This window comes from Vipera berus, assembly GCF_964194415.1.
Source record: "Vipera berus genome assembly, chromosome: 10".
Lineage (NCBI taxonomy): Eukaryota > Metazoa > Chordata > Lepidosauria > Squamata > Viperidae > Vipera > Vipera berus.
This window is the reverse complement of record NC_138213.1, coordinates 3,411,361-3,437,579: the sequence shown is the minus strand read 5'-3', so window position 1 is coordinate 3,437,579 and position 26,219 is coordinate 3,411,361. Positions and strand designations below refer to the sequence as shown.

Here is a 26,219-nt window from a genome sequence, read left to right as displayed (position 1 = left end):
GGCAGACGTTGTGGTTAGATGGTCTTGTTGCAGGATGTAAGCTGTTCCACGTCAGGCTGCTTTTTGCAATTAACCGATGGTGATTTTGTCGGTGCCGATGGTGTTCCAGTGGTGCTCCAGATGTTTTGGGATTGCACCCAAGGTGGCCTCTGACTATTGGTACTACCTTTGCTTTCTTACACCACAGTCATTCTATTTCTATTTGCAAGTCTTTGTATTTTGTTAGTGTTTTTCACATTGTCAGCCAGATGGTTAGACTGGATTTGGCATTTGGATAGGCAGACCTTGTTTGATGGTGTTAAAGGTTTTGTTGCAGGATATAAGCTGTTCCTTGTCAGGCTGCCTTTTGCAACTGACTGGTGGTGAGTTTGTCAATGCTGATGGCATTCAAGTGGTCCATCCCCTTTTTTAGACTCTTCTCAGCCTCTCCACACAATCTCTCACCTCTATTATAGCCCAATTCCTATGCAACAATTCCATCCTACTGATCTCCGCATGGAAGAACATTCCTTTTTTCCTTTTATCTTCAATCCTAAAATATCTCCAAGAACTACCAGACTGATGAAGCTCATGGCAGAAAACCAGAACACTCTAAGAATCCTCAAATCAAGGAACACAGAGTTAAAGCAGCAGAAAAGCCATATGGATGTGAGCAATTGCATATTTTAGAACCTTGTTAGAACATTGATCCAATCAAGCAGGAGAAGGACTGCAATATTATAGGACACCGATTCTAGGAAAGGCCATCTCCAGAACAATCTATGAACTGAAATATCTTGCAGAAATCAAAACTCTTAAACCTCCAATAGGCCATTTTAGAAAGCAGCCAATTTCCAAGTGGCAGCTTCAAACTTCATACGCCACAAAATGTTAAATATTGAAGGCAGTTTTTTGGCGAGCTTTTGCCAGTTTGGAAATGTAGCAATTGCTCTTTAGCTGACAGTTTGGAGCCAAGATGATTAACAATTAAGAACAGACATGACAGCTCGTTGCAGTCTGTTGTTTGTTTCTGAGCGTGGAGAGCACATATTCCCCCACACAGTCACTTGTTGTAGGACAGTGAAAGTACACCACAAATCATTTGCATTACCGTTACAACTAGCAAACGAATAGAGCCGGGAGGCTGTTACAACTGGGAGGAGGCAGAGAAAGGAGCTTTCTATTAGAGAAGGCATGAGGGCCCTCATGACTATTATTCAAAGCAGCAGAAGGCAAGACAAGAAACAATGGATGGAAAGAAATCAAGGAGAGAACCAACCTAGAACTAAGGAGGAGCTTCCTAACAGGGAGAACAATTAACCAGTGGAACAGCTTGCCTCCATAAGTTGTGGGTGCTCCATCAAAGGAGGCTTTTAAGAAGAGATTGGACAGCCATTTGTCTGAAGTGGTAGGGGGTTGGACTAGAAGACCTCCATGGTCTCCTCCAACCCTATGACTCTCTGTTGTTGAATAAGCCTTCATCTGGTGTTCTTCAAAGCACCAGAGACAAGTCAAGAAGCAACCAAGGAGAGAAGCAACCTACAACTAAGTAGAAATTTTCTAAAAGTGAGAACAATTAACCAGTGGAACGATTTGCCTCCAGAAGTTGTGTGTGCTCCATCACTGGAGGCTTTTAAGAAGAGTCTGGAATGGTGTGGGGTCTTCTGCTTGAGCAGGTCTTGGACTAGATGACCTCCAAAATCCCTTCCACCCCTGTAATTCTGTGTTTTCACCTATTGTTTTCTATCATGCCCTAGCCAGCCTAGGTAGGAGAAGAAGGCAAAGGTCCCAAACGTCAGTTGGAATGACCATGCCACCTCTAAAATGTATCCACTGCTCTCAAGTTGTCTTTGACCATCCCGCATCCATCCTGCAGCTTTCGTTCTCAAGAGAACATCCTGATAGCTCCTTCAAAGTGGCTGTGCCATAATTAAGCACCACTAAAACTTAATGCCTGGACCTTAACTGCTGCTTTCTGCTTTCTTATCACCTTAATGATGTGGGAGGGCATGACACTAAACAAACAATTATTAAAACCCCTGATGTGGAAACTAACTTGCTAACTATCGTTCTGATTCTGTGGTTAGGAAATGTTTACTAAGTAACTTAGACCAGGATATGGCAAAGGATGCTTGGATAAGCTTTTTCCCTTTCTGTGTCCCCTTCACAGGGGGTCCTCAACTTACGACCACAGCTGAGCCCAAAATTTCTGTTGCTAAGTGAGGCACGAGTTCAGCGGGTTTTGCCCCATTTTATAACCTTTCTTGCCACAGTCGCTAAGCGAATCACTGCAGGTGTTAAGTCAGCAACACGGTTGTTAAGTGAATCTGGCTTCCTGCTTGGCTGTGCTTATGAAAAGGGTGCAAAAGGGGATCACATGATCACACTGCGACCGTCATAAATACGAGTCAGTGGCCAAGTGGCTGAATTTTGATCACGTGATCACGGGAATGCTGCAGCGGTCGTGACCGCGAAAAAGGCTCCTAAGTCCCTTTGGTAACTTTGAATGGTCACAAAATGAACTGTTGTAGGTCGAGGATATAAGAGGCAATGTTTAATCCACTACCCGAGTGGATCTTAAAAAAAACAAAAGACAAAACCTTATTGCATGAAAAGGAGTGACAAATTGATCAGGAGGTGAAGAATGAACATTATCTACCCATTCAACTTCTCTGCCTCTTTGGCACCCTTCTTGCTAACAACAGACACATGAGCACATGCACAGCAGATGGCATCGTTTTAAAAGACTCATTCTCCCTGCTGTGAATTATTATTTTTTTTTTAAAAAGACACATTTTTCATTGATTTTTCTCCTATGCAAATTGAATCCCTTTTTTTTTTCCAGTGAAAACCCATGCCGTTAATTGATTAGGTTTTTGTGAGAGGCATGTTGGAAAGGCCAAGTTGGACGTGCCAAGTCACACAGAGAGGAACTTAGGCGTGGGGAGCGTTAGATTGTGATCCTATAGATGCGTCCTCTGAGGTAAGCCCGATTGTGTGCAATGGGATTCACGATCAATTATGTCTTTATTAAAAAACATTTCTCCAAGTCTCAAGCAACTGCGTTTCCTCCGTAAGTAAAGCAACGGAATTGATTTTTTTTTTAGTCAACTAAGAAGCTAGCCAAACACAGCAATGAGTATCTGGTATTAACTACAGGTATGTACTATACCAAAAGTTTAAAAAAAGCAAAAGTATTTTATTGATTCTATTTTTATATGATTGCAATCGTACAACTCTTGGCGAAGTATTACAGTTTTAATACTCCTTGAGGTCACTATAAAAAGATACCGCTACTATGATTCTGTTGGGGACAAAGCGGCTATGTACAGTTAGCCCTTGACTTACAAGCGTTCATTTAGTGACTGTTCAGAGTTACAACAGCACTGAAAAAAGTGACTTATGACCGTTCATCACACGACCGTTGCAGCATCCCCAAGGTCACATGATCAAAATTCAGATGCTTGGCAACTGGTTCATATTTATGACGGTCGCTGTGTCCTGGGCTCACGTGATCCCCTTTTGCAACCTTCAATGGGGGAGCCAGATTCACTTAACAACCATGTTCCTGCAGTGATTCACTTAATGACTGTGGCAAGAAAGGTCGTAAAATGGGGCAAAACTCACTTAACAACTGTCTCACTCAGCAATGTAAATGTTGGGTTCAAGTTATGGTTGTAAGTTAAGGACTACCTGTATCTTGAACCGTAAAAAGCAGTCCTTAAACCAGTGGTCTTCAAATGTGGCAACTTTAAGATGTATGGATTTCAACTCCCAGAATTCCTCAGCCAGCCCTGGCTGGCTGAGGAATTCTGGGAGTTAAAGTCCACACATCTTAAAGTTGCCATGTTTGAAGACCCCTGCACCTAAAGGTTAGTTGGAGAACACTCTCCTGATTGAGGGCACCATCTTTTTTAAAAGACATCTGTTCAATTCAGATCCCATCAATGAAAAAAAACCCAGGAGACAGGGATCACCATGTTGATGCAGCTTTTGAGCCTATGCTAATGTACACGTCAGTGTTGCTTAAAGAGTTGTTTTTTGTGAAGCTGTTTGAGGGAACACACAGGAGACATCTCCACAATGACTAATTCTGTGTACAATGGAAGTACCTTGCTCAACAGACAAGGATCAAAATTTTACTTCAGAGGGTTAGAGATTGCTCCCAGTCAAATGTGCTCCAGTTCTGGAAGGAGTCCAGTTAGACGTGGAAAAAAAAAATCTCCTGAAAGATGAAACATCTCCTTGTACTGTAGAATAAAAACAGCTAAAATCCTGCACATGAGATTTCAAGCATCTTTTGAGTCCATCTGGCAGCTTGAGGTGGTGGACCCATCTAACCAGGGTGATCTCTGGGTTATATAATTCTAGATCATGGAGCTAATTCGGTAAACTTTGGCCCATTTCGTCCTGCGTTTCACTGCAGTAGGAACACAGCCAGTACATTTTTTGGCCCGTTCCTTCCTTGGCTGGAAAGAAACGTTCAACATTTTTGAAACACCTGTTTTGTATTACGCTGGGACCTTCCTGAGCAAAGGCTGAGTCTCTGCAGATCTTAATGCAGAAATCCCAAAAGACCTCTCATGATTTAGCAGGCCAAGATGAAGGCTCTGATGGAAATGTTATGTAAAGGTCAGAAGCACAGAACACGACAAGGTTAATTTCCAAAGTAAGTCCATGTGGAAGTCTGAAGAACAGAAGACTGATTTGCAGCCAAGAGTCACAATATTAAGTGGATGGAAGATAAGTGACAAAATGACCAAAAGGTCAAACAGAGAGAAAAAAAAATTCGGACTGCACAAGATGCAACTTTGGATTTGGGCATGGAAAATACCTCATTTATTGCTGTTTTACTTTCTGTAGCCGCCCATCTCAACCAAGTGAATCAATAAGCTTTATTTACTGTTGCGAGACACCCATACTTGCTTAAGTTGGGTGGCTGTAGAGATCTTTCAAATAAATAAGGTCCAGTTTTACCAGAATGTTTCAAACCGCAGTTAAACAAAGTGTACTTTAGCTTACATCTCTAACCATGGAATAGACTCATATAGTGAGCCGGTAGCATAAAAATATTTCTTTAATCCATGTATGACCCACCTCAAATCACTGAAATAACTGGAGACATCAAGCAAGGAGTAAAGAAACAACTAGAAAAATTGAATCACGGCATCCATTTTGAATACTGGGGGAGGGAAAAAGACAGACCCTCAATAAACCAACCACTGAAGAGCAAAGCTGTTTTCCTGGGAAGAAAAAGCCTAGTAGAATAATAGAAGGGACCTTGGAGGTCTTCTAGTCCACCCCCCCACCCGTGCTTAAGCAGGAGACCCTATACCATTTCAGACAGATAGTTGTCCAATCCCTTCTTAAAAACCTCCAGTGTTGGAGCACCCACAACCTGAGGTAAATCGTTCCAGTGATTAATTGTTCTCACTATCAGGAAATTTCTCCTTAGTTCTAGGTTGCTTCTCTCCTTGATTAATTTCCATCTAAATTTCCAAATGAGACTAATGAATCGCTGCAGTTATGTGTGGCACACTGAGAAAAGTTGATTATTTGCAGCTGAGTTTTGGGTGTGTCTCGGAATTCAAGGCTGCTGATTCAGAAGCTGCTCCTTTTTTCCTCAGAAAAATTCTTTTCATAAGACTCCAAATACTGGAATAAAACAGTCATTGGGTGAGGTTCTCAGCCATGAGAGAGAGAGAGAGAGAGAGAGAGAGAGAGTTGTGGTGTGGAGCTATAGTGTCTGAAAAGGTTGTGTAATTTATGGAAGAGATGACCTTAAGACTCTCCAAAAATGAACAGGATGTTCAAAGCAGCAACAATTTAGAGACGATAACAAGTACCGCACATTGTACTAAGTGCACTTGGTTGATCTGAAAAGATACAACTTTGAAGAGGTAACAAATGTTTGCTGGTTGATTTTACTCTAATATATGCCTGTTTGCCTGTGGTGTCACTGGCTTTTTTATTTATTATTCCTTTTTTATGTTGTCCATCCCTCTTATAAGGTGACTGGGTGGCTTCCAGATTATAAAAGAGACAAAAAAATAATTAAATTATTAAATATCTATTAGGTAGTATACTAGGTTTTAGGTGGATCCTGTAAATTAGTGTTTCTCAACGCTGACCTCTTGAAGCTGGGTGGACATTAACTCCCAGAATTCCCCAGCCAGCTTTGCTGGCTGGGGAATTCTGGGAGTTGAAGTCCACCCAGTTTGAAGCAGCCAAGGTTGAAAAACACTGCTGTAAATTATACCTAATGTAAAACAGAAAGCAAGGCACTTAATAGTCTTGCTTTTTACGTAAGAAGTTTGCCCTCTTACATTGGTGTACATTTATGACATTTTAGTCTCTTGTAAGATTGGTGAAAAAGGCCTCAGGGAATGTTCTAACCCCCTCTCCTCCTAAATAGCCAAGAAGCAGAGAAAAATGGCATTTGAAAAAAACTGTTTAAACAGCCATTGTTTCCACACAATACATTAATAAAAAAAATGGTTTGGGAGCCTAGAGAAAAAAGCCAACAGCTTTTTACTGTGCCTTGGCTGTTCTCTGTCTGGGAAAAAAAAATATGACAACAGATAAATGGCCGTTTAAACGACTAAGAGCCTACAATAATTTTACTTGGAAGAATGAATGGGCACCCAGGGCACCTCAGCAAGCAAACATTCTTTCATTTTTTGCTGTAATCGTGATTCCTGCCCTCCTATCTTTTAATGTAAAAGCTGAACTTTGGGCTACCAATTCTCCAGAAAGGGCTACTAATGGGCTCATGGGAAAATGGAGAACACCCACAGAAATGCTAAAATAGCCACCAACAACCTGATATTGTCCAAGTATTTGAGGGACCGTTTATCAAATTTAGACACACCCTCATCTCAGCGTCCACTTGACTCTGGGTGGTGTGCAAAATGCAAGCCAGAAAGCCATAGAAAAAGAATTAATTAAAAGCAGAATTAAAACCGAGTGAAGAACAGCATGAAAACAGAGCTTAAAAGGGGGAGGGAGCACCCTCCTAATTCATGATTGTCAACTCTGTGACTTAAAATCTAACATTCATTTGGTGAATAGCTGGGTACAGAAGAACCTTTAGCAATGTCGTACCTCACACAAACTCTGGAGTGCAAATGAATCTTTTCTGTTAAGTTTCCTTCCCTTCCGCTGCCAACGGAATAACATAACATATGCAAAGCGGTCTCTTGAAATTACCTTGTCCTCTTGAGTATTGAACTGAAATGCTACAAAGGAATTGCTTCTGTGGTAGGTATAACAAAACAAACCACTGTGAGATTCCCCCTGGAGTTACGTTAATCCTGATTTATTGCTTATTTAGGGCTTTGGAGCCGGCAGTCAAGTTTCTCCCCTTTCCCAAGAGTGTCTCCATAATAATCCTTTGAGGTGGGACAATTAAGATGGTGATTTGGCCTTCGGCTTAGTCACTGAGCTTCATGGTTCTGTTAATGGACCACCACAAAGTTTTCAAGAGAAGATACCGTCTAGATCAGGGGTGTCCAACCTTGACAACTTTAAGACCTGTGGACTTCAACTCTTGGCATTCCCCAGCCTGGACAATTCTCGGAGGTGAAGTCCACAGGTCTGAAAAGTTACCAAGGTTGGATACCTCTGCTCTAGATGGTACCCATATTCCATTCACTGCTTTTTGTTCTGCCTTCAGGTGCTTTGGAGAATAGTTGACCCCCTCTTCCTTGTGGCAGCCCCTCAAATTTTGGAACATTGCTATGTTGTCATGCCTGGTCCTCCTTTTCACGAGTCTAGACAAACCCATTTCCTGCCATTGTTCTCCCTATGTTTTAGCCTCCAGCCTTCTAGTGATCTTTGTTGCTCTTTCCAAAGTCTCTACATCTTTTTTATAATATGGTGACCCAAAGTGGATGCAGTATTCCAAATGTGGTCTTAGTAAGGCTTTGTAAAGCAGTACTAGTACTTCACGTGATCTTGATTCTATCCCCCTATTAATGCAGAAAAGGCCAAATCAACCCTAGGGTAAGTCTCCATCCTTCCATGAACACAACTAATTATTGAGTAACTCATCTTCCCCAGTGCGTGGGTGTTTGAAAGCAGACCCTCCCTGCTTGCAATCCATGTGCATACCCACACTTATTGTAGCGCACTTTCTCTTGTGCTGTTTGCCCCCTCTGAACAGCAATCACTTTTCTTTCTGTATGAATCTCTGTTCAGGTGCCTTAAATGCCATTCAATCTTGCAGCACTTAGGCTGGTGTTTCCTTTCCTGGGGAAGGCTTTCTTGCAGAATTTCTCCTGAGTCACCGATCCATTTTACTTTTCATTTTATTGCTATAACTTGATTGCGTACACTGATTTGTGAGGCGAAGGGGCCCGCGTGATAAAATGTGATTAATATTGTTTTAAATTCTGCCTCTGCAGGAATCGATACTCCGTTCTGCCTCTCACAATCAATCTTGTTCCTTCGGAGCTCGATGTGGGCTTTTATTTAATTAATTTCTTCGCACAACGCCTGACTTTCCATTTGATTGAGGGGTCACAGGGATAGGAAGGGGGCTGTCTTTCTTTAGAGGATTATATTCAGGACCCCACACTCACCGCTAACACAAATCTTATGGAAGATTCCTTTTTGATGCTATTCCTTCAATATACGTGAGAATTAACTCAACACGAGACCGTCTTCCCCAAGAGATTCTTTGTGTATAATTTGGTATAGAGGGAAATGTTCATGGACTGAGAACATGCCTTGTAGACTAAAACTGGCTGTTATAAACTTTGGAAATAATACCTTTCTAATTGTTGGTCTGTATCTAAGTCCACGTTTTTGAAAGCTATGCTGATGGTGGCACTGGAGAGTGCAAATATTTTTTTTTAAAATTTTTATTTAGTTTATTGTTTAAAAACATTGGACACAGTACCAGCGGGCTGACAAGCCTTCTTGTCTACAATGTTCAAATATATATATATACATGTATATATGTACATCAAAAATACACTTAAATACACTTAAATTACAAATCGGTGAAATAACACAATATTTAAAACAGTGAGCTAGTCTGTAAGAGAGTGCAAATATTTTTGTCTGCCTGTTCCTCCTGAGCCAGGACAGGTCATTTCCCATGAAGTTTCCTTGAAGAAATTGGAAAATAAACATGCAGCGGAACAATTAACAACATGGCAGAGTTGATTTCTGCTGAGCTTGCTCTGACTGGCTCTTCATTTTGTCATTGGGCTTGGTTGCACTGATTCAGGTCAGCAGACCATATTTATTCATTTGTTTCTGTCTGATCCTGCCTTTATTGTTGTTGTTGTTGTTAGTTGCGAAGTCGTGTCCGACCCATCGCGACCCTATGGACAATGTTCCTCCAGGCTTTCCTGTCCTCTACCATCTTCTGGAGTCCATTTAAGCTCACGCCTACTGCTTCAGTGACTCCATCCAGCCACCTCATTCTCTGTCGTCCCCTTCTTCTATTGCCCTCAATCTTTCCCAGCATTAGGCTCTTCTCCAGTGAGTCCTTCCTCCTCATTAGGTGGCCAAAGTATTTGAGTTTTAGCTTCAGGATCTGGCCTTCTAAAGAGCAGTCAGGGTTGATCTCCTCTAGGACTGACCGGTTTGATCGCCTTGCAGTCCAAGGGACTCGCAGGAGTCTTCTCCAGCACCATAGTTCAAAGGCCTCAATTCTTTTGCGCTCAGCCTTTCTTATGGTCCAACTTTCACTGCCATACATTGCAACTGGGAAGACCATATCCTTGACTATACGCACTTTTGTTGACATGGTGATGTCTCTGCTTTTTAGTGTGCTGTCTAGATTTGCCATGGCTTTCCTCCCCAGGAGCAAGCGTCTTTTAATTTCTTGACTACAGTCCCCATCTGCAGTGATCTTGGAGCCCAGGAAAATAAAATCTGTATTACTGTTTATAAATAACTCAAAGTGGTGAACAGACCTATTTTCCTCACAACAAGAACCCTGTGAGGTAGGTTGAGCTGAGAGAGAGGGACTGGCCCAAAGTCACCCAGCCAGCTCTCAAGCCTAAAGTGGGACTAGAACTCAGAGTCTCCTGCTGATTGGCCCAAAGTTATCTGGCTGGCTTTCATACCTAAGGTGGGACTAGAACTCAGAGTCTCCTGCTGATTGGCCCAAAGTTATCTGGCTGGCTTTCATGCCTAAGGTGGGACTAGAACTCAGAGTCTCCTGCTGATTGGCCCAGCCAGCTTTCATACCAAAGTTGGGACTAGAATTCACCGTCTCCTGGTGTTTGGCTCAAAGTCACCCAGCTGGTTTCTCATGCCTAAGGTGGATCTAGAACCTACAGTATGATCTCCTGCTTCCTAAGCCAGCACCTTAACTGTTATTTTTGTTTCTGTATTTGTTTGACATTTGGGATTCCCATTTCACTGCACAGCTAGTTGGAAAAAATTGTGTCAAGAACTTATCCAGCTCTTCTGGACTTATGACTGTCTCCTGAGGCGATGCAAAGTTATTGAGGAACGTTTCTCATTGGTGGTTACCTTACAATCTGGCATGTTTGCAACTGGAGAGGCTGCTGGAAACCTAGGTCTCTGCAAAACAGAGCAGTAATTGAAACAAGAGCCGTCCAAGGTCAGGAAGAGCAGTAGAAATTTAAAGCCTGTGGCTGGAAAAGATTGAAGCCTGAGTCGAGCTGCCTTGGGCAGAGTAGATAGTTATTCCAGCAAACTCCGAGACTGCAACACAAACCTGCCTTTAAATTGGTTCCACTTTAGACATAAAATCAGGCGATCACTCCAAAAGTTAAAGAGAAGTTTCAAGACGATGTATGCCTGTTTTGCTGTGAAATATGACCAGGCAGGTGATTTTTGTTGTGGTTGTGAAATCTTTGTTTCTAACCAACCTCTCCCCAGTATCTTCTAATACAGGGGTCTGCAACCTTGACAGCTTTAAGACTTGTGGACTTCAGCTCCCAGAATTCCCTCAATTGTTCATGAATTAAGTACAGTATCTATTGATACGATCTCTCACTCCAATTCAAGGCAGGAAGAACTTGTACAAGAGTTGGTTGCATAACCCTTAGCTTGTGGTGTCTTTAAATCCTCTGTTGTAGCCATATTCAGTTGCCTACTTTCATATTCAAACTTTGATTAATGGCCATTTCTGAGTTCCTTCAAATTATCAGTAATTAAGCATGGGGCAAGATTATTGATAGCACAAGAAAAGATCAGTTTTGCAAGCATTTGAGGCTATGTCTTCAGGGAAAAAGAGATGGATCTAGAGTTCCCAGGAGCAAAATGATGCTCCTCATTTTGAGACATCCCAGAATACCTAGGAAGAGCCCCTTATAGATTGAGGAAAATGAATTTGTGGCTCCAGAGACTTCTTAATAGCTTGTCTAACATGACTAGAGCAAATATTTCTCAGAATAGAATTGAGGCATATTGCATGTTGTTCCAGGATAATTTAATTTCTTCCTTAGGTAGACCAAAGACTGGCCTCACCATTCACTGAAGAACAATAGTCCTCTCTAATTACAATGGGAAGAGACATAACAAACACTTGCTTTGTCATGCTTTTAAAACGGTTAGATATTTATGAATAACCAAGTGCAAAGTTTGCTTTGTTAAGTCCCATTCTTCCTTCTTCACCTATGACTCTGTAGCAGCAGAAATGAGAGTGGATCAACAGTCAATCCACTGACCTTGATTCCAGATAGCTAGCAGCCCTCTTTTACAAAGACAGCCCTTCTATTTGAAGGGATGTCAAGTTTAAGTCTACTTTAAAGATGAAGTACCCTTAAAAATCAAGAGTAGGTTGGGGTTGCTCCTCCAACATTGATAATTCAATGGTAGGTACCTAGTCCTAGTTCATTACATCATTGTCTCCATTATGAGAAGCTCTTCTTTTCATTGCTGCCTTGATAAAAAAACATGTATAAATTGCCCTAGCTAGATCTGTAGCTTTGTTCATCGTCTTTTATGACAATGTATATATGACTCTTCAAATTCCTTCCAACCTCCCACAATGTAGCTGCTCCCTATCAACTCATTGTTTTATCAGTTCATCAGAATGAAATCATGTATGTCAGCTGAATAATAGCCGACTCAGGACACATTCCTAAGACCAGCCCTTGTGTGACAGCATCTTCTACAAAGATAATAATCCCACTCCAACCATTCCAGATGAAAATGAAAACCAGAAAACAATAAATGATGCACAATGTAGAATTGTACTTAAACATGGCACCATTAAAAAAAAACCTAAGATGAAAATTGAAGAATAATATATTTAGTATTCAGAAAGCATATTGAAATCAAGAACGCAGCAAAAATGGGATCCAAAATAACAGAACAGCAGAGTTGGAAAGGACTTTGGAGGTCTTCTAGTCCAACCCCCTGCATAGGCAGGAGACCCTATACCATTTCAGACAAATGGTTGTCCAATCTCCTCCAGAGATGGAGCACAGACAACTTCTAGAGGCAAGTTATTGTGTAATTGTTCTCACTGTCAGGAAGTTTCTGTTTATTCCTAGGTTGCTTTTCTCCTTGATTAGTTTACATCCATTGCTTCTTGTCCTGCCTTCAGGTGCTTTGGAAAATAGAATCACCCCCTCTTCTCTGTGGCAGCCCCTCAAATACTGGAATACTACTATCATGTCACCCCGGTCCTTCTTTTCTCTAGACTGGACTACCCAATTCTTGCAACCGTTCTTCATAATGTTTTAGCCTCCAGTGGTTATTTTAATGGCTGAGGTTGATGGTGTTTTCTTAGCAAATACCTGCCGGATCTAGTAAAACCTGCATACATGGCTGATTTGAAATTATTATTGCTTTTAAACTTGCTAGCAAGTTGCTATTCCTGGAGAAATATCAATAAAAGCCTCAAAATAACAGAGGAATGGTGGTTGCGATGTGATTCCCAAGTTGACTGATTACAAATGCACCTAGCCATTATAAGACACTTTTGGTGTCCACCCCACTCCTTTTGCTAATCCAGACAAGGAAAAAAACAAAACAAAAGGATGAATATTCCTTACTCTCAGTGGCGTTGTAAAAGAGCTAAGAAATGGAGTAATTGATCGTGTCATATGCAAGCTTACCCAGCTCACAAAATATGTATTATATTGATATTTGAGTTTGTGGGTTAAGGGTGAATGAACATTTCTGTTCCCAGTCTTTGTCATCTTCATATATTTAATCCTTCCTTCCCTCTCTCCCTCAATTATTTCCTTCCTTCCTTCCTTCCTTCCTTCCTTCCTTCCTTCCTTCCTTCCTTCCTTCCTTCCTCCTTTACTTTCCCATCTCCTTCCTTCTCTTCTTCCTTCTCTCCTCCCCTCCCTCCCTCCCCCCTCCTCATTATTTAAAGTCTCCTGCAAGTCAACTCAAGCTTGATTCTTGGCTATTCCATGGATACATCCATGTATGCCATCCTGCTTTCATGACAATCTAGACATAGTTCATCACTGACCTCCTCCATTCCAGCTTTCTGGATTTCTTAATTTAAAAGTTCTATCATTTCTTAGTGGCCTCTCATGCAAGGGCTAGCCAAGCCTTTCCCACTGTTTTCGAGGTCATCCAAGGTCAATTAAAGCATCTTATGTAACCCAGTAGAGTTGGAGCTTCAAATGCAGCCTTAAATCTACCAACACACATCCCAAATGTATTTTGATAACTGTATTTGGAGAAGAAGACTCCAGTGGATATTTAAGCTCCATTTCCATAACTCTACAAGTTTTGATTACATTAATATTATAAGGTCTCCTTCCTACAATTAATACTTTGGTGGATGGGGAAATCTTCATGATAATATTTTCACGCAATGGGCCCCATTCTGGGAAGACAGCAAGGGAATTCCTGAAAACTAAATTGCTCAGATTCTGGGATATCACTTTCCAGTCTTTGACAAATAATCTTTTATTACAATTCTTTCTAAAAAAAAGAAGAAGAAAAAGAAGGTGTGCTTGTTTAATTTTGTTGACCTTTGAATCAGAATTGGCTCATAGCCACTACATGGATAAGTCCATGCAGATTTTTAGGAACATTTTCCATTTTCTCTTTTCTTTTCTTTTCTTTTCTTTTCTTTTCTTTTCTTTTCTTTTCTTTTTTTTCTTTTCTTTTCTTTTCTTTTCTTTTCTTTTCTTTTCTTTTTTCTTTTCTTTTCTTTTCTTTTCTTTTCTTTTTTCTTTTCTTTTCTTTTCTTTTCTTTTCTTTTCTTTTCTTTTCTTTTCTTTTCTTTTCTTTCATCTTTTTTCCCATAGGATGTTATTTTTTACTCTAAACATTTTTCTATTAATTCTGCCATGGCTTTTTATAGAAATACAATGTGGCGATGATGGGTCCAACATGCCATCCTCAACAGATGCCTTCCAGCCATGTATAAGAATACTAGAATGAAGATACAAGCTGCTTAAAGAAACCAAAAAAAAAGGGAAAAAGGAAGTAAATATGGAAATCATATAGGACAAGAAGATCTCGACTTACAACCATTCCTTAAGTGACTGTGTGAAGTTACAACGCCAATGGAAAAAAAGTGCCTTATGACTGCTTTTCACACTGCCGAGGCATCCCCTCGGTCACGTGATCAGAATTCAGCTGCTTGGCAACTGGCATGAACTTATGACAGTTGCAGCATCCCAGGGTCATGTGATCACCACCCACAACCTTCCCAGCTGGCTTCCGACAAGCAAAGTCAATTGGCAAAGCTGGATTTGTTTAACATTGCCATGAGTCACTGAACAGTCAAAGGCTACCTGTATTGTTTTATTTCATTTGTGAAGGAATATTCAAGTATGCAAGACTGTTCTGGTCAGTGCAAACACTTGTCACCAAGCAACAGGAGAAGCCTGGATACAGCCAACAATGTCATTTCTCTGTGACTTCAAAGTCGCCTCTTGGAGGGGTTCCCTATTTCTGCGGAGATGCTGAGCCTCATTTCCTTCCCTGCCACCAATCCTAGGAACATGCTCCTACTGCCCTTCCCCAGGGTGCTGATGTGGGGTGAGTGTCCCTAACTGCACAGAGAACTGATTTCATGCACTGAAATAGGTGAACGGAATGTATGGATGCAGCTGCAGCTTTCAGAAGCCATGGCATCAGACTTACCGGTCACATGTGGTCCTGTGGATCGGTCATTTCACGAGGCCCGAGCGTTGTAGCTATTCTGGTCATGTACACACAAGCAGTAGCCGATATACATCTCAGCTGTTTTATGTGCTGGACAGCAGTGGGATTTTTTCCCCCCTATGTCTGTGGTAGGGCCTGTATATTACACAGACAGTGATTTGAGAAGCATTAAAGCAGTTGAACTGCCCACCCTGGGTTTTAAGCGGTGTTGCTCCAGCTGGGGGGCTGCCAGTTCAGAACAACAGAACTAATGTGAGGCTGGTAAAGGTAACGACAGATGTGGCTGGAACAGGAGGTCTTTATAGACCTTCCTGCTCATGAAACAAATGATGGCTAAGCCACAACCTGGTCAAAAGGTGACATGCTTTGGAGCGGACCAATGAGCTTTGCAGCTTCATCCAAGTCAGATTGTAGTAAATCAGAGCATGCTGGTTTATAGTTGATATGCCTGGTGGTTGTTGTATGGGAGTTTCAAACTCCCTGTGGTTTGCTCTTGTGATGGATTGTATCTACGAAGGGGGGAAGAGGTGTGATAGACTACAGTGAAGCTATAGTTTTCCAGGAAGCAGGCAGCATATTCCAAGCAAGGGTGGTGGTCCCAGCCCAAAGCGGAATCAGAGAAAGAGATTTCAGATAGCCATTCCATAGAATCTCCCAGGATATATCTGTTTAGATTAGACTAGCAAGGTTCTGTCTATTGTGTGTAAGCAAATAAAGGACTGAATTTGAGATGGGTTGCTCTATCTCATTTCTTGTCCGAGTCTGACAGCTCTCAAACTAAAAACTCCCCATTTATTCAGGTATCTTGTCTGATCACAATCTGTTCAGTTGGTTATACTGAGTCAGGAATATCTAAAAATTTTAATGATGATCAGGTGGATATTTCACCAATCCAGATTTTTTTTAAACGATAGTTACCTCTTTGATCTTGCATGGTGTGGGGAGGGGAGAGAAGAGGTTAGGATAACTCACAGGGGACTCTGCCTGAACGAATTCACTAATAAATGAATGCTAGAGGTTGGACTCACTCAGTTTTCAAGATTTTGTATATTAATCTGTTACCTTTTTTGACAGGAAACTTAATCAATGAGACTCTTTGTGCATCCTTCCATTTGCGCTGTATTCTGCTCCTGGAGCTTAACAGTTCAGAGTGCAAAAGTGTACAACATTACTAAGGTCTTTACAATCAATCAGAATGGAGTTGGAAGGGACCTTGGAGGTCTTCTACTCTAACCCCCCTTCTCAAGCAGAAGACCCTGTACCATTTCAGACAAGTGGCTGTTCAGTCTCTTCTTGAAAACCTACAGTGATGAAGCACCTACAAGTTCTGAAGTCAAGCTGTTCCATTGGTTAATTGTCCCCCCTGTTAGGAAGTTTCTCCTTAATTCCAGGCTGCTTCTCTCCTTGATTAGTTTCCATCCATGGTTTCTTGTCTTGCTTTGGAAAATATGTTGACCCCCCTCTTCTTTGTGGCAGCCCCTCAAATACTGAAAAACCGTCTTGTCTGTGTAGCAGTGCAGATTCAAAGGGAAAAGTGTAAATAACATCACAAGTCAGAACATATGGAGCACCTGGGACAGCTGTGTCTTCTCTAAGAGATGTGTGGCTGTTCCCTGGAAGTGATGTGCCAGCCTAGGAAAATATATATTTGGTTTAAGGTATACCCAGGAAGTGTTAGGTCTACTCTGAATCATGCTTTGCCTTTCAGATTTGGTTTACAATTCTTCTAGAAGCCGTGTTGGCTTGACAGCTTTTTAGTTGAAACATCAACTTGTTGTTGAACAAGAAGGGAAAATGTTGGGAGTTGAGGAAAGAAGGGTTAACATTCATTCTACATGGTGCTTATATTAGAGCAGGGGTCTTCAAACTTGGCCCTTTTATAACTTGTGGACTTCAACTCCCAGAATTCCAAAGCCAGCGTGCCTGGCTGAGGAATTCTGGGAGTTGAAGTCCACAAGTCATAAAAGGACCAAGTTTGAAGATCCCTGTATTAGAGGGTGGGGGCGGTGTGTCTGCCATTATTTGGAAATAAAACCTTTTTCTCTTGTTGTAAGATGACACTGGTTTGCTTTTGCAGGGTTGTGTGTCTAGGGCTGAAATAAGTATGCTCACAATGCTGTCTTTCGACATTCCAGATTCTGTATTCCAAATCCCAATGTGCTACATGGATTTTGGTCCAGTGGACAATCTTGAAGAATCTTCTGCAAGGAGATAAGATTGTTGCAAACTACCATCCGGGATCTCTGCTCTGGAAGACCAAGTCCACCCTTAACTCAGCCGTTAGTGACATCTCTGGCCCTGGGTTGCATGTTTTCCATCAAGTCCACTTGATCTGTCCTCCCTTTCATTGGCAAGATGAAGTGAAAACCCAGTCAGGATTTCGAGGAAGGGACTTGGGTCGGACTTCCCAACACTTAGGAAGTACCCAAAGCCCGTGGCAGCCTCGGCTTTGATTTATTCAGAATAAAGCCCTCCCAATTAACAGCCCCTTAAAGAAAATGCTACCGTGCAACCAGGACCGACAATGCCCTCAAGTGCAAATCTGAAGCGGGGAGGGAACGCAGCGAACTGTGCCTGCCTTTCAAAAAACCCCATCACGAAATGCGTGATTTCTTAAGCAGCGACTTTCTTCCTTTGCCGAGCGTGGAGCTTTTCTGAAAGAATTGCATTTGGCAAGGGGGACCGTGCCCAAGCTGTGTGATGCAAAAAAAAAAAGAAAAAAGAAAGAAAGAAAGAAAGAACATTGGTGAAGAAAGCATCCTTGTAAAGCTATTGGTTCTGGTCATCAGCCTTTATCCAATGCTTTGGTGGTGATGTTGCTCTCTATTTGGGAAGTTGGCGAGCTCTCAAGACCGTCTCCCTCTCTCTCTCTCTCTCTCTCTCTCCCCCTCTCTCACGCTCTCCCTCTCCTCAAAGCCTGTTCCACAGTGGAAAATATGCTCAGTGCAGCTCAGTGCATGCAGGAGAATACCTCCAGTAGCTTCTAAGCTAACACAATGCAGCACAACATTCAATTTACGGTCGTCGCCTTCATCCTAAGCCAGGTAAGGCATTTGATTCTGGTTATTTGGTCCTTGAAACTGTGCAGGATTTATTTACCGTTTCCTTTTCTCTCCCACCCCCCCCACCCCCCACCCCCCATTCTTCTGTCTTTTTTGTTTTGGTTTGGTTTTTTTGCATTTGGCTCTTTGGAAGTGCCTCAGGGGTTTCTCAGGGGTTGCACATTGGCTAGAAACCCTGTGCAGAGGATGTGAACAGACCTTCTATAAGGCAGAAATGCCGGGTTAGTCTCCACTCAAAAGAAGCAAGACGCACACTCACGTACATTTGGAGATATTGTAGCTCTGTGTGTGTGTGTGTGTGTGTGTGTAGATGGGGAGGTTTGAGCACACGTTATTTGATCCCCATGTTTACAGAAGTGGCTTGAACGTGGAAGAGCAGGGAAGATTTTTCATCTTTTTTAATAGGCTTCAACTTTGATTTGCTCCTTTCCTTGTCTTCTGCTCTTTGGGTGGTGGTGGTGGTGGAGAAATCCATTACAAGCAATTCCTCATCTGCCCCCCCCCGTGAAAGAAGTGAAGAAGATTTAATGGGGGGGAGAAAAAGAACGAGGCTGCCGGAGCTCCTTCTCCGAGTCCCCCTCTTAAATCTTCTGTGGATTTGCAAAATCGAGCATTAGTCACTATTTCCCCCCCCCACCTCGCTGGTTTCTTCTCAACTCTCATAAATCCTCCCCCTTTCCAGAAAAGCAGCAAAAATGGGAGGGGGGGGGAAGAAGACACCCAGCCTTTTTAAAATCAAGAGGCTGTGATATCCTGCTGTTGCTGTCTGTCAAAAGCCGAGGAACCGGCAAAGCTGCAACTTCTGAACTCCTGTCAACTGTGGGGAGTCTTCCATTCTGGGAAGATAGCTACAGATTTGATTTTTGAAGGTCTCGTGTTGTACCGAAGGGTGATTTGTTCTGGTTTGACATGATGCTGTGAGTTTCCCTCTCGTGAGCTGGTTTGCCTTGCCTCATCTGCTTCTTGTAGGAGGTTAAAGTGTTCCAGTTACGGTCTTGTTCCATTCAAGGGGAGGATACTCAGTGTAGAAAAATAAGCTAATGCCTTTTTAGGTCTGGGGAATCTGACTTGCTTTGGATTTAACTCTTGAGGTTAGACGTGCCGGAAAAAAAACTGCTTTCTAGCAATTGGACTGGGTGTCCAACTAATCCGGTATGTATGTTGAATTATTCTCCAATATCTAAAGGAGAGAGAAGATTCCCCCCCCCACCCGCCCATTCTATCAGTTCGTATCTGATCCTTTCTGCTACATGTGTTAATGTCTGAATCTGGAACTTATGTATGCAAAGCACATGTTCTTCTTCTCAGAGATGGTGCCTTCTTGTGCCTGATTTCTTTTTGTCCTCCCATTTAAGGTAGATCAAAGCAGTCACAAAATTTTGTCTGTTCTATTGCTTTAATTGTACTTACGCTGCATTCGCACTTCTAAGGGGTTCTGACACACAATCTCCAAACACAACAATGTGGACTGAAAACAAAGTGCTGTAGATCCTGGTTTTGTCCAGGAGGAAATTTCAAAAGATCAGTCCTCCGGATTATCTATTTTGAGGAGAGATTGGGGAGCGTTTGAATGCTGAAGGTTGACTTTTCCTAGTTGTACCCAGTAAAATTAAGAATTTTTAAAACATGGCAAAACCTGGAATCTTGGCAGGTTGTTTACAGACAATGGTTTCAGCAACTAACGTTTAGAGTGGTGGGACCTCTATTGCAGTGGCTTCAAGTTCAAATGATGGAATTGTGTAAATTAGATACATACAATGATGTTTAGGGTTAGAGATGCAATGTTTATTCATTCCTTAATCAACCTGATTAGGATTCTTAACTAAAATGATTGAAGAGCTTCATTGCTAAGGTGGACTCAGCTCTGGTTAGCCATTCAGATTGAAGGTTACGATTGAACGTCAAGCTAACAATAATCCAACTTGCTTAGTTGTGGCTTAATTCATTACTCCAACCCACCTGTTATGATTTGTAAATCATAGCTGACATTTCAGCACCCCAACTGGGTTTGAGCAAAGAAACTATGATTAAACAAACCATGATTTAGTGGGAGGGTCCCCCCCCCAAATGACAGAATAGATTTGCTCTGCCAGAATGACAGAATAGATTTTGTCTTAAAGCAAGGAGAACATGATTATTTTGACCTGGAGAATTGTCTTTTTTTAGGATTTTTAGAGTGTGACTTCAAGACATTTGGATGAAAGGAAAGGAACAAAGTGTTGATGATCAAATTCCATATTCCATATTGTTCCTTTGCTCCTCTCTATTTATTTATTTAGCATATGGCATATCGTACATGGGCTAGGGTTAGGGTTACTCTACTCTGAAACTTCTTCAATGGCTTTAGGCAAGTCACTACATCTCACCTTAAACAATCAAGTAGGAAGGTTGTAAATGCTAGCTTGTTCTTTTGATGAAGGGTAAGCAGGATCCACAGCCAGCATTAGAGAGATAAATCCTACTTTAAGTCAGTGTTGGCTGTCCTCGACCCCACAATTCCTATGGGTAATGAACACAGAGGAAAGCAATTTCCCTTTCTCTTGCCTTGAATTGCATGGCTTTTCTGAAAGGATACAGACTGTCATCTCTTAAATGTCATTTAGCAGAAGATCGAATTGTAGAGCTTTATAATTTCTAACTTTATTTAGGATCCTACCCCCAAGATTCTAATTTTGTGGTGGGAAGTTAACAGAAAACAGCTGAACGAGCTAACTCTGACAATGTGCCAAAATGTCTGGGCAAGGGAGGAACACGTCTTGGGCTCCGCAGTAGGAAGTTACTCCCTTTGGTTAGGAAATAACAACAGCCTGCTTGCAATGTTGCACTTCAACAAGCCTTAGTATCTGGTAGAAATATTGGGGGAAAGAGATCTGGATGAGACTGCAGCAGCTGGTGAGCTGGAAGGAGAAGGAAAGTTGCTTACAGGAGCTATTTTGATAAAACTGTTGTACTCAACTTTCCCTAACTTTAATGCTGCAGAGACTGCGCACTGCAAAGCAGGGGTGAAGTTACCTGTACCAAGCTGTCTAACCAGGTTCCTGTGTGGCAGGAATATTTTATGTTCCTGTTCTCAGCAGCATTCACGTTTCCTTCCTTGACATCCAGCATGGAAATGGCAAACTTTGGTTTTGATCAATTGATGAAGAAGACATCAGTTGTCCTAATGCCTTTCAATGTAAAACCTCCATCAAATACACATGAACATCTCAAGTTTGGCACTCACCATCATTAAAGGGAAAAGTAAATAGCTCATGCACAGGCCTTTAGGTCTAAATCTGCAGAAATTACTTGAATTAGTTCTGTTATTTCCCCCCCCCCCAACAAGCTGCCAGATCATTCTGTGATGTTCCTGCTTCTAAGATTGGGAAAACTGAGACAGAGATGGATTGAAGAGCTTTTAGCCTGAGTACCTTCACCCATTCAATGTATGTACAGACTATTACATGCAGACACACAGGCAACAATGGCAGATTAGGGTTAGGATGTGTGTCCTTTTGTTCTAGTTTTGGAGTTGCATCAGGAAGGGAGCGAGCCCGTATCTGATACACACACACACACAAACACATATGGCCTCCCACAAGTTAGGATCCCCATCTTCCCTTGTGAGGTCAAGTCAAGTCAAACACACAACTTTCCATCAGTGTCCGTTTTGCTATATGCACCTCCCTTCTCAAATCTCAAGATGGGTTTAGTTGGGTTATCCAGATACTATAGAAATACTATAGTTTGTGAAGGAACAAAAATTATTGGCCATGCCAACACCCAACACCCATGTGAATTTATTGAAGCCTGGTATTCTACCAAAGGATCAATTGACAAGCATATTGATCTGGATCCAGTATATGAATATATAAAAAACCAGACCATTCAAAATGACCCAATCAGCAAGAGAACCAGTCAGCTGCTCAGAACTGAAATATAGATCCAAACAAACAACCAATCACACGGCCAACTGAACACACTGGCACACAAGACATTTATGAGCTAAGGAGAATAGGACAAGAAAATTCTGAAGATGTTACCTAGTCCGGTAATGAAACATTCAGAAGCTAAATTGAAACAAGATTGGAGAGCAAACCACTGCCACAATACTATAGAAAAGTATTTTCTATAGAGAAGCAGCAGAGGTGAGGTTTCCTCTGGCTGAGAGGCATAGGATGAGAAAGAAGTAGCCCCTTCAAGATGCCCCCAAAAGACAGTTTTGCCCTCCTTTATGATGTGCCATTAGCAGGCTGCAATAAACTCTATGCAAATGGGATTCTGGGAGAAGATAGGATCACTATCAGGGGACACAGAATAAGATCTATCGGTCACAGGCTTGAGGTATGACAACTCCATCGTTGGTTGACAACCATGACTTCTAAGCTTTGAAGACGCCTGGCTTCGACTGTTACCTTAAGCCCTAGCTGATTTTTAGCCATGGTTAGTTGAGTAGCCCTAGCTTATCTGGCTCCACACACTGCACCATGCCACAGCATGATTTATTTAGGTTTTTGTCAAACGTGACATATGGAAGCTGAGACTGTAGTTTGCAAGCTAGCACTTCTAGCTGTTAGAACATTGGGTGAACCCAGCCGATGGCCAGGAATAAAATAAAACCCAGTTGATGGCCAGAAACTGAGCTGGTATATGTATGTGAAAATAATATCAAGTTTTAATTGCAAAGGGAAATAAGGCTAAAAAAGAAAGTTTTTCAAGGGAGACAGTGAATTACAAAACACACCCAGAGAGACATACCTAGAAATCGCCAACTTTTGTTCTGTTTCTCCAGAAGAGGGCTCCCCATGCAGCGTGAAAATTAGAAAGCCTTTAAAAGAATGGCCTGTAGCTACAGAGAGAAGAGAGAGAGAGAAAAAAATAGGTATTCCTGCAATGAAACTGAGTTTAAATAACTTGGAAACCTGATCACGGCTTCTCTCCTTCTGGTCTGGGATCTTCTCATTCAAGCCAGCCTAACTGTCAAAAAGATGTTTTGTGCTAGGAGCAAACATATTAACATACAAAAAAGGAAGTAGGAATGGGACACGTGGACAACATCATCTCAATGACTTTGTGCTGTTATATTCAAATGGGGAAATCTTGAGTCAAAATCCTTATTTGGGACTGAAAATGAATGTCCCCAAACCAGAAGAAAGTTTGTGAGTGTGTTATTACTAAGTCTTCCCAGTAAAGCTGAATGCAAGGAATCTTCACTGTCCTGGAAAAACCTCTGATGCTGCAGTGATCCTTAGAATCACAGAACCCTAGGGCTAGAGGGGACCTTGGAGGTCTTCTAGTCCAACCCCTTGCCCAAGGTAGGAGAACTTAGGGCATCCTGGACAAATGTCTGCCGATCTTTACTTGAAGACCAACACTGGCTTTACCCTTAGATGTCCTCAGAGTCTTATGGAGTTTCCAGCAATCATTCCTTGCTGAGCCAATTGACTTTAGAAGCAATGAAGATGGATTGACTATGTTTGATTTATAGCTGTGTGTCAAGCGGTTCCTCTAGATTGGCATTTCTCAACCTCAGTAACTCTAAGAGGTGTGGACTTCAACTCCCAGAATTCTGCAGCCACACAATGCTGGATGGGGCGTTCTGCCCGTTGTGGTCCACACCTCTTAAAGTAGCTAAGGTTGAGAAATACACACAGGCATATCGACATAATTCTGTCAGGGGAAGAAGTTTTGAGAAGATTCTACTTTTTAGCACTTATTGATTGGCGAGCTGCAGAGAGAGCATCTGCTGGTTGAAGGGCGAGGAAGGGGAAGATCCTTGGAAAACATGTTCCTGGGTTGAAAATGTTGCAGATGGTTTTGGTGTTGAAGTTGGTAGCAATGCAGAAGGAACCAGAACTGAGCATTATTTGGACTAGTTTAATTCAGCATTGCATGCTAAACGTCAAAGCTTCCCTTGGCTTAAGGTCCACAAAAGAAAAATAATTAAGGAAAGTACCAATAGAAGAGAATAGCAATCTAAAAAATACCTTACTTGTTTTGTGTTAACTTTCAATGGTGTGAGGTCCTTGGTGCTCTCTCAACTTAATTGTTTTCTTGCAGACATTTCATGGCCCAACTAGGGAACATTATCAATGCTATTAGGGTAATGAAACATCTGCAAGAAAAGGACAAACTGAAAGTTAACACAAAGCAAGTAAGATATTGTCTAGATCGCAACTGTGATGGTCTTGACAGAGATGCTGAGTTTTGAGAGGCAACCCTACTTTTAAAACACGTACAACCTGGATATAGATGGACAGCCCTTCAGCCCGACAAAAGTATTCATACAGAAGTCTGTTTTTTTTTAAGCAGGAGATGGCTGTTTTAATCAACCATCTCGAGATCCTAGTGTTCCTACTCTAGGTATAGGTAAAGGTTCCCCCGCACATGCGTGCTAGTCATTTCCAACTCTAGGGGTCAGTGCTCATCTCCGTTTCAAAGCCGAAGAGCCAGCGCTTGTCCGAGGACATCTCTGTGGTCATGTGGCCGGCATGACTAGATGCCAAAGGCGCACGGAACGCTGTTACCTTCCCACCGTAGTGGTCTCTATTTTTCTACTTGCATTTTTACGTGCTTTCGAACTGCTAGGTTGGCAGAAGCTGGGACTAGTAACAGGCGCTCACTCTGTTACACGGCACTCGGGATTCGACCCGCCAAACTGCAGACCTTCTGATCGACAAGCTCAGCATCCTAACCCACTGAGCCACCACGTCCCTTGTTCCTACTCTACACATACTTAAAACTATGAAAATGGACTTGAGAAGAGAGCTTTCCCAAACCTCCAAACTCAAACGTCAAATACTAAATTAGCTTCCAAGTGACCCGGTGAGCAATGAATGCAGAATTGTTTGAACACAGACAGCTGGATTGCCAATATCAGACCCCGGATCAATTCTGTTTAGCGGTTGAAGGAATATAGAGTAGACTCAGCCAGTGAGCTGAAAAGCCTGGGAAGTCAAAAGCTGGGGGGGTGGCTTCTTTGTGACTAACGAGTCCTATTTAAAAATAAACATCTAGACACAATAAGCAATCCGTTTCTAAGAGCTCAGCAGCAGTAATGAAATAGCATGCACTCCAGTTAAAAATAATAATAATAAAGAAAGTTTCCATTTTGCCAAATTGGTACTATCTTAAGCAGTGGGCTTTAACGCTCCTTATAATTAGTCAAAACCAAGTCAATGATCAAATAGCAGATCATTGGAAATGTTCCTAATTTGAGCGTCCTCTCTGCTTTCTCCCAGAATCCTTTTCTCTCCTGAATTTAAACTAGGAGTAATTCTAGTCAGGACAAGGGGCCTGTCTGCAAAGGTCATCTGCTTTGCCTTTCTTTGCAGTTTCTGGGCTGGTCTGAATTCATTTTCCATGCATATGTTGTTCATCATCAGCTGATAGAACAGGATCGTTTGGGTTCAGCTGCTCACAACTGTGTTTTGGTTAGAGTTGGACACGTTCTTCTTCCCATTAGCTCTTGATCAAACGGCTTGATTATGCATTGGCAGCGTTCCTCCTGACCTTCTCTGTTGCTGTTTCCACTAGGACAAAGCGGCACAGCAAACAAGCAAACAAACAAACAAATCAGAACTGCTGCATGCAAAACATGAAAGGGTCTCCCAGTCTTGCGGCACAGGTTAAACAAGCTTTCTCAGCAGAGTTTACGAGAATTTGGAGTCGGCTTTGATCTCGAGAGCAAGCCTGTTTTGGGGGTTGGTGGTGTGCCAAAAATTACTCCTGGGTTTTGATGGCTCACTTTGCAGTGCAAAAAGAAGACCTCAAGTTGGGAGCAGGAAGAAACTTATCCCCCTCCTTTTCATGTTTGATTTCTTCTGGTTACCTTTCTTTACCTGGGTGCCCTGTAGGTATATGGGACGTGGTGGCTCAGTGGGTTAGGACGCTGAGCTTGTCGATCAGAAGGTCGGCAGTTTGGCGGGTCGAATCCTGAGTGCCGCGTAGCAGAGTGAGCGCCTGTTACTCGTCCCAGCTTCTGCCAACCTAGCAGTTCGAAAGCACGTAAAAAATGCAAGTAGAAAAATAGGGACCACTCCGGTGGGAAGGTAACAGCGTTCTGTGTGCCTTTGGTGTCTAGTCATGAGCACGGAGACGTCCTCGGACAAGCGCTGGCTC

The 26,219-nt window shown here is 42.1% G+C and overlaps 1 protein-coding gene across 1 annotated transcript in view; it reads left to right on the top strand.

Annotated features, from left to right (window-relative positions):
- The first annotated feature begins 17,574 nt into the window (after positions 1 to 17,574).
- Positions 17,575 to 26,219, top strand: part of CDH13 (cadherin 13) — a 396,356-nt gene continuing 387,711 nt past the window's right edge. Inside the window, exon 1 of the mRNA XM_081335863.1 lies at positions 17,575 to 18,101. Coding sequence (XP_081191989.1) covers positions 18,054 to 18,101 — 48 coding nt within the window. The 5' untranslated portion in view covers positions 17,575 to 18,053. The remainder of the gene's footprint in view (positions 18,102 to 26,219) is intronic.